Below are 8,444 nucleotides of genomic sequence, written 5' to 3' on the forward strand. Positions count from 1 at the left end.
TAGACATTATACAACATTTATAAATAAGAAAATAACTAAGAACAACTCCAACAACCTCCTTACATTTTCACTACAAATAATATATATAAACGAGCTCCTAATTATTTACAAGCCAAAATCAAACAATTTCTCTAACAATTCTCTTTAAACTCCCTCTAAATCTATATTTTTACTAATTAAAGTCATTTATGTTAAATAGACGGGTAAGAAAAATATAATATAATAATAGTTGAGGAGGGGGTCTCACTCCTAAAAGTGAAAAAACATTCGAAACTTTGGGGTACAGGGAGCTTGTTGAAGAGAAATTTTATCTCCATTTATTCAAAATTGAACTTAAAAGCCCCTATAAGAATAGTATTGAAATTACTTTAAGAACATTATAATTGTATGTATGAAAAAACTATAGAAAATTACCTGGGCCTGTACAAAGCACTAGCATTGTTTACACAAGGGTAAATTTAGGGCAGACCATTCTATCTGTAGACCCGTTTTATGCTGGTATCATTTGTAGGACAGTGTAGGGATGAGTTAGTTTAGACTTGTATAATGTTAACGAAAATTGCAGAATAAGTCGATAATTCTTTACAAATTGAAATAAATGTACCCTTCTTGAAATATCTGGTAAATCAGTGATTCGATACATATAAAAAATACTATATTTACAAGTAAAACGATATCCTCTTTTTTTCTTTTGCAACAAAACCCTCCAAAACAAACAGGCCATTTCTTTTTGCACACAAGCTTCAGGAAGATGTACTGGTACAAATAACAAATATTTTTTCATATGCTTCTTTATGTACAAAAATTAATTCTTAGCTCATGTTGTGTCCATTCAAGTAAGACAAGGCACGTCTATATATATCTGGTTTGTTTCTGAAGTACTCGCCATGAACATAGATGAATTCTTACACTTTATGTAGACAGCGTTTGAATTTTCCCTGAAAGACATGCTGTTCACTTGTATGAATAGTGAAAGTGTTGGAGACAGAAATTTGTGGTTAAGATCAGTATGACAATTAACTAAAAAAATGATATTGAGAGAGGATATATGGAAATATGTCTACAGAAACTTCTAATATGAGGAACGGGCAGATATGGCCGCTTCTACAAACACCAGGAAAAAAGTAGAATGAAATTAGAGCACACAAATTGCCCCATAGATCACCATTGTTAAATAGCCTAATGGCATAGGCAGTATCCTATCCAATCTCTTTACAGAACAATACATAAAGATCGCCCGTTTGAACTTTGTCGACAAAGTAGGTGTAAACAAATTTCTGAATGACAAAATTCAGCTTGCAATCACACAATATCAACTTTCACTCTGATATTAACAAAGAGAACTAAAATTCTAAATGACAAAAAGCAGCTTGCAGTCTCTCAATTTCAACTTCCACTCTCATATTAACAAAAGAGAAGTGTTTATAACAAGATTTGTTTATATATGTAAAGGGAATAAAAAATCAAAAAAACGATACAGCCATTCTACATAGTTTATACACTTACCAGAACAGCTGTATCTCTATATGTTTGGTGACTTGTGTTCATCAAATAAACTTCACAATTCAGAAGAAATAACCCCCATATACCCCACTCCATTTCATTTTATAGCCCTAAAAAGCTGACTTCCAAGAGTGACAACTGGGGTTCCTTCCCCCATGACTGTTGTCAAGTTCATTTCTTTCTCGAGTATCCGATCTAGTTCCATTACCACATAGTTCATTACAGGACGTCTCTCACTGGAAGGATCTACACAGCGGACTATCAACTGCACATACTCTTCCATGCCTTCTGTTGTGAATCTATTACCTAGTCTCTGATCTATGATAGCAGGAAGATTCCGGGAGTCCTGACAATTTTGCACCTTCGAAGTATAAAACAAATTTTTTTAACTGAACTGATGATCAAAAGAGTAGTGATGTTTTTTATAAGTTCAAATGATTTAATGTTTCATTGGACACCACTTTTAAATTGTATATTGTTTTGACAATGTGAAAAAGCGCCATCAGTTAATTCTTATCCGGATATATGGTATGCATGAACATTTCATGAGAACTGCAGCTTACCCATTCAACTAGGTTTTGGTTGGAATCTGAAGAGAGTAATTTCATCGCTTCTTGGCCGCTCATTAACTCCAACAGAAATACACCAAAACTGTACACGTCACTCTTATCAGAAAAGTGTCTGAACTCCCTCACCCTATATGAACAAAAGACATATTTGTTTACCAAAAGAATACACTTTACATAAAGTAAATAAGATACTCAAATCGTTTCAGAAATACTACTCTGGGGCTAGGAACATCTCATCTGCTGCCTTTTGAGAGGATGAGCTTGGAATATCACCTCTTCCTAAGAAGTTGCGGACTCCCGCATCAGCAACTTTTGCAATGAAATTTTCATCTACAAGAACATTTGCTGTTTTGAAATCCTTATGTACCAGACGAGGGCTTATAGAGTGGATATGAGCCAAACCTGCACAATGAAAAAGAAATTGATTATTTTTACCAAACCGGGAAACTGCTTTAGAATAATACACATTCCATGTACATATAAAGACGAAATAGTGTGCTAATTTCCAGACAATAGACGATTAGGAACAATGGCACTGATCCTTTATGACACGAATTTACTCCCAACGTTATCTTGTTCAGAGCAAGATGAACTAATGCAGGAAAGCCAAAAAATGCTCACTGGTTTTGCAGAGGATCACCTTTAGCTGCTCCTATAGCTATGGCAAGTCTATGCTTGAACTCTAGCTTCTCCTTTGAAACATTTCCAGCTCCTGCAGATATATGACATAGCAGTTTAAAAATGTGTTTCACTGGTTCAATAATAATTGAGCTCAAGAGTACCTGAAATCGTACTTTCAAAACTACAGAAATTGATAGAGGTTATAACAATTACTACAACGTAATTTCTATCATCTTGGTTCTTCAGTATATTTCTTATCGGAAAAATAAACGAGGAGACTGAGAATTACCATATAAGTGAACAGATACACTTCCATTTGGTATATATTCATAGACGAGAATCTGTTGACCATTTTCTTGGCAGTAACCCAAAAGGTTCACAAGGTTCCTATGCTGAATAGATGTGAGATACCTTACCTAATATGAAAGTACATTTATAGATCATCAAGTTTGCACAGAAAAGGATAAAGAGAGCAATGTAAGAATAGCCAAAAGAATTAAAACGAATATATAAACCTAGAGCCCATCAAGACTAAGAACCAGTTAGTGCCATACATCATGAAAATCAATAAAAAATGATTTTAGTATCTGTTTACGAAGCATGTACTGCATAAGAATAAAGGCATCTGAGAATATATAGGCACGGTGATTTGACCTTCATATTCAGTATGAGAACAAGTAAAAACAAATATGTCCCAACAAAGAATTACGTAAATATATAATACACAATGACCACAAGTTTTTACATGGAACACCCCAGAAGCTAAAGTTATTCATTACAACCTCTTCCTGGGAAAAGAAATGGAGAGAAACATGATATTACCTCCTCAATGAATTCCTGGCTGGGAGCACCAGGCCGTTTTTTTATAGCTACAAGCATCCCATCGTGAAGCAGCCCCTTATATACCTCTCCAAATTTTCCTTCACCAATCAAGTTTCTATCATTAAAATCTTTGGTAGCCGAAAACAATTCTTCCATGCTGAAACGTTTAGCCTCTCGCAAAGTTAGCTCAAATCCAGTGTTTCTTCCTACTGCAAGTCAACAACAATAAAATGATGAACTGATCTTAATTGATATGGTTTTTTTTGACACATATATTTGCTAAAATGTAAAATTACGTTGCATTGATTGATCAGAAGAGCCTGTATCAGAAGTTCTTGAAACATTCCTATTATGGCATAGACAAAACCATAATATTACTATAACTAGTACCACCAATACCAAGGCTCCTGCAGCACCCCCTAGCACAGGTGCAAGAGTCGTTGACATTTGGTAACGGAGCCACCTTAGCTTTGATGATTGGGAGGCACAGCAATCTTAATTCTCCTATTCAAGAAAAGAAGGAAGTCAGTTGAAATTGAAATATGAACATACAGCAAACGTAAAATCCAGCAGGAAACACGAGAATCTCCACAAGATAAAACAAGTAAGCACAGCAGAAGAGTAGCGCTAGAAACATAACACCACAATTTAAACATTTATGATTATAACACAACAGAATTTATTCTTTCCTGAAATAATAAATATTAAACATGATTTCAAACATCAAAAAAATATGGAATTATGACCCATTAAACGACAAAACGTAGTTATAGGGAAGCAATAAACACAAACGCATTTTGAAAAACTATACACAAATTCAGACTTCATACAATGATGAAAATATGACCATAAAACGACAAAATTCAATTATTAGGGAAACACACAAGCATATATAAATTTGTCTGATTAAAGGTATGTTGTATAATTAAAGTAACTATTACAGCAGAGTAAGTAGATTCAACACCACATTTGAGGAGTAAGACTGAAAATAATATGATTGAGTGTCAAACATGTAATGCAGATTAAGAATAGAAACAATTGATCACATTTTAAAATATGATCAGAAATGCAAACTTGCACTATATGCATAAAATCAACTAATCAAGTAAGTTCCTGACAAAGTACACCCAGTTGAGGTACTTGATACATAGACTACCTTAAACAATATAGAATTACGACAGAGACGCCTAAAATTTAACTAGATTTTTCTGCAGATACAGCAATAGATAATGAATGTATAAATAATCTCACAATATGAAACCTTGATTGAACGCAGTAATACTATATCAAGATCCGTAAAGAACCGCAGCTTAATTTATCAATGTCAACTTCATTTACAATTGTTAACGAAAACAAAAACCCATGTCTAAATTAACCTACATTCCTGATCCTCACACAGAATTCTATACAGGGACAAACAAATAAAAAGTTGAGTCAGTAGTAAATTAGAAACTTTAGCAAATTTAAGACAACAGAGAATCTATCAAATCAATGTTGATGCCTTTATGATGATACACTTACATACTTAAAGCAATAAGCATAATCAGAGCATCTTATATCAATCTGCAAAAATGGGTATTTTTTGTACTTACAGATAATTAAAGTGGTTATAAAACTGAGACAGCTTCTCTGCAAAAAATCATGATGGATTGGACAGAGAGCACAGGAGACAATGGCAAAAATAAATGAAAGAGAGGTAAGCAAAAATAAATATAAAAAGTTGTCTGAGTGCCGACAAAAAAAATTGAGAAAGATTTATGACACTACCAAACCTGTCTCTGAAATAATAAATTTCAAGAAACAGAGAAAAAACACAAGTGAATTGTAACAAAAGCTTAAATTATTTTGATGAATCAGGGGCAACCCATTTAAAGGAGAGAGAGAGAGAGAGATTATGATGCTGATGTATAAAAGTAGAAAAAGAGATTGAATTGAAGGGAGGGAGTGGGGGCAATGTTTTAGAGAGAGAATGAAAGAATTTTAGTATGTATGTATGTATGTGTATGTTTATAAAAACTGGTGGTGTGGGCTGTAAAGCAGTATAATGGGGAAGGGGGGGTTATTGTCTGCTACTGCAACTTGAAGAGGTTTATTTTAGCTCTATCTTCTATCTCTCTCCTCTTGCTCTTCTGTTCATACCACCATCTCTCTCGTTCTCTCTCTCTCCCACTGTTTTTTCTACTAGAACCTGATATCACAGAACACTGTTTTTCTTTCCTGTCTGTTTATATTTACTTACATGTAATATCTTTTGTATGTGTATCTTCAATTCTTCAGTCAATCTCTATCTACTTATGTTTATGTCCGTGTATTTATTAAAAACAAACTCACCATCTAAATTCTAAATATCTAATCAGGTAACAAATGCAAAATAACTAATTTTGATACAATTACTCTTTAAGAACTTGAAATATGCATATAGAAAAGGATTTAATCCCATGTTGAGTATTCCTTTTTCCCAACAAACGTTTACCGATGCACACTTTTGATTATTAATATCTTTAATTTCGTATTAGTATTAAATATAAAAACTTCATTATATTAAAGTATTAATAAATACGAATCCAACAAAATCGCTCATAACTATGTTTTATCTTATTGATTAGACGTAAATTAATAGTTAATTGCTTATCATGAATAGTACCAAAATTCAATATAGAAAATTTATTAGGGGACCGAGGGACTATCACTAAATACTGTGTTTATACTTTATGGTCAAAGATGTGGATGTTTTATTTTAGTCCCATCTCGTTTTTTAAAATAAAAATACTTTTCATTAAGTTCAACTCTTTTGGTGCAAAGTTAAAATGGGTAAAATTTGAAGTGATAAGAGACCATCCTAAAAATCTGACAAAAATATTAATAAATGAACAACATGATTAGCAGATTTAGACACAAAAATTAATAACACTTTATTATATTTAAGTAAATCATGGCAATTAGCATCAATGGTAGAAAAAATGAAAAATTTAACCGACTTTTTTAAAAGTTGCACTGAAATAACAGGTTTGCATATTTTGGCAAGCTATGGCCGTTTGGATCTGCCATCTAGAAATACGTATTTAACATACTATATATTGAGTATGGTGCATCATGTATTATTCTCCTTATATGCTGTTTTATAATAAAATAAATGTCGTGTCACTGTTTTTGCTGCATTATCGGATATTGTGTCCAATTACTCTTCGCCGTAAAACATACTTAATTATTTTGCATCATATGCATTCAGCATTTACGTATTTTTTTTTATATTGCTTACCATCATGCCAATTACGCCAATTGCGCAAATTGCGTATTGAATAAATACTCCTATCTGAATTGCGTAAATTATACATAATACTCCATCTCCTGCATATCCCTATTATTACACTGGTGGTGAATGTGTATCCTTCTTCTTATCCTGATGGTGAATGCGTAATTAATCGGCCAAAATTGGCCAACTTGACGAGACTCGGCTATTTTTGTTAATTTGGTTTAAAAATAGTATATTTCTGTCCTTCAACCTCAATGGTATTGAAGTAGATCTACCCCTCAACTAAGAGCTCCAAATCTGTCTCAAAAATACATTTCATATCCCTCCATTTACTCGTCCAAATCAAGGCCTCCTTCAAACTTAAACCCTGAGCTTCCATTGGTTGGAATTCATTGTCGAACTACATAATTCTTTGTACAAAGAAACTTTTATTGTCATCACGGGGTACACTCCTGATAAGTCCATTTTTTAACATATCTTTAATACATATTTTATATTTTTTGTAATTTTATTACTTAATAAATTATTTTATTTTGTGAAAAATAAATGAAATCAGAATTAAGTAGAAAAATGTGCAAAGAAGGAAGAAGGTGAACCATTTTTGACGTCAAAGAATTGTAAAAAATCGAATACTTATGAAGAAGAAAAATAGGAAGAACCAGATACATCTTGAGTAAGATTTGCAATCCAAAATCCAAACACATCATATTTTAGTTATATATACGGGTTTCCTCTCTTATTTTTTTTAAACATCTAGAATACCAACCTAAAGCTAGAATTTTATTAGTTATTTTTTGTCCATCTTATTATCATATTAAGCTAATTATCTTTCCATATGATGAAGATAAAGTTAGTTTAATTACTTTTGACATTTTCTCGTTCTTATTACTTGATTCTCATGATTTTTCATGGTGCTTAATTGTTTAATTAACAAAGTGATTTTGATATTTTTTTGTTACTAGATTTATTTTTCATAGCCTATACTTTGCTCTATGGAATTTTGATAGGTTATTATTAGATAACAAGTTTTATATGATATATTTGTCTCGTTAATAGATACTCCCTCCGTCCCACCCAATTATTTACATTGCGTTTGAACACATAAATTAATAAAAAGTGTAAATTAATAGTGAAAAGTGAGGAAAAAGAGTAAAGTGGTGGTAACAATCAATATTTAATGTATACAATGAGTATAGTGGAGTAAAGTAGTGAATGTGGTTAAATTTTATATTATAAAATTTTACTATTTTAGGAAATTTTTGGAATGTAAAGAAATGAGAGTGACGTCCCAAAAAGAAAATTGTAAAGAAATGAGGGGGACATGGAGAGTATACGCTATTTTTGTGAAGGAAAGAGAATTGATTATAGGACGAGTTGATAATAATTGTAATTGATTACTGGATTTAGATTCCAAGGTTTTTTATATTGTTTGTTACTTTTTAATTAGGTTAAACAAATCTTATCTCAAAGCTATTTGTCCAGTTCGTCTGATTTAAATTATTAGGGTATCGAAAATTCATAATTCTTTATGGATCGATATGTGACTTCTAGAATTAAATATTGTGCGCTTTCAGTTATTTACATATCAATACCCTAGCTTTACAAACTCATTCCCCTGATTCAATATTTATTTTTATCCACCCGGAATGTGGTTTACACTAGTCATGTACCATTTG

General features: G+C 32.2%; 1 protein-coding gene across 1 annotated transcript; it reads right to left on the bottom strand.

The window, feature by feature from the left end:
• Nucleotides 1–1,290: 1,290 nt before the first annotated feature.
• Nucleotides 1,291–5,758, bottom strand: LOC141712952 (putative serine/threonine-protein kinase PBL3). The gene is made up of 8 exons (XM_074516085.1): nucleotides 5,108–5,758; nucleotides 3,812–4,019; nucleotides 3,516–3,724; nucleotides 2,983–3,109; nucleotides 2,713–2,784; nucleotides 2,288–2,474; nucleotides 2,067–2,199; nucleotides 1,291–1,864 (listed from the first exon to the last, which is right to left on the bottom strand). The coding sequence occupies exons 2-8, from the start codon at nucleotides 3,960–3,962 to the stop codon at nucleotides 1,601–1,603; spliced, it is 1,143 nt and encodes a 380-aa protein (XP_074372186.1). The 5' UTR covers nucleotides 3,963–4,019; nucleotides 5,108–5,758; the 3' UTR covers nucleotides 1,291–1,600.
• Between the last annotated feature and the right edge of the window lie 2,686 nt (nucleotides 5,759–8,444).

The sequence above is a fragment of the Apium graveolens genome, chromosome 3, assembly GCF_009905375.1.
Source record: "Apium graveolens cultivar Ventura chromosome 3, ASM990537v1, whole genome shotgun sequence".
Taxonomy (NCBI): Eukaryota; Viridiplantae; Streptophyta; class Magnoliopsida; order Apiales; family Apiaceae; genus Apium; species Apium graveolens.

Coding starts and splice junctions, on each gene's coding strand:
- LOC141712952 (XM_074516085.1), bottom strand. CDS start 3,962: ATGTCAACGACTCTTGCACCTGTGCTAGGGGGTGCTGCAGGAGCCTTG. Junction 3,110..3,515: donor GCCAGGAATTCATTGAGGAG/GTAATATCATGT, acceptor CTTTCATATTAG/GTAAGGTATCTCACATCTAT. Junction 2,785..2,982: donor TGTATCTGTTCACTTATATG/GTAATTCTCAGT, acceptor ATATATCTGCAG/GAGCTGGAAATGTTTCAAAG.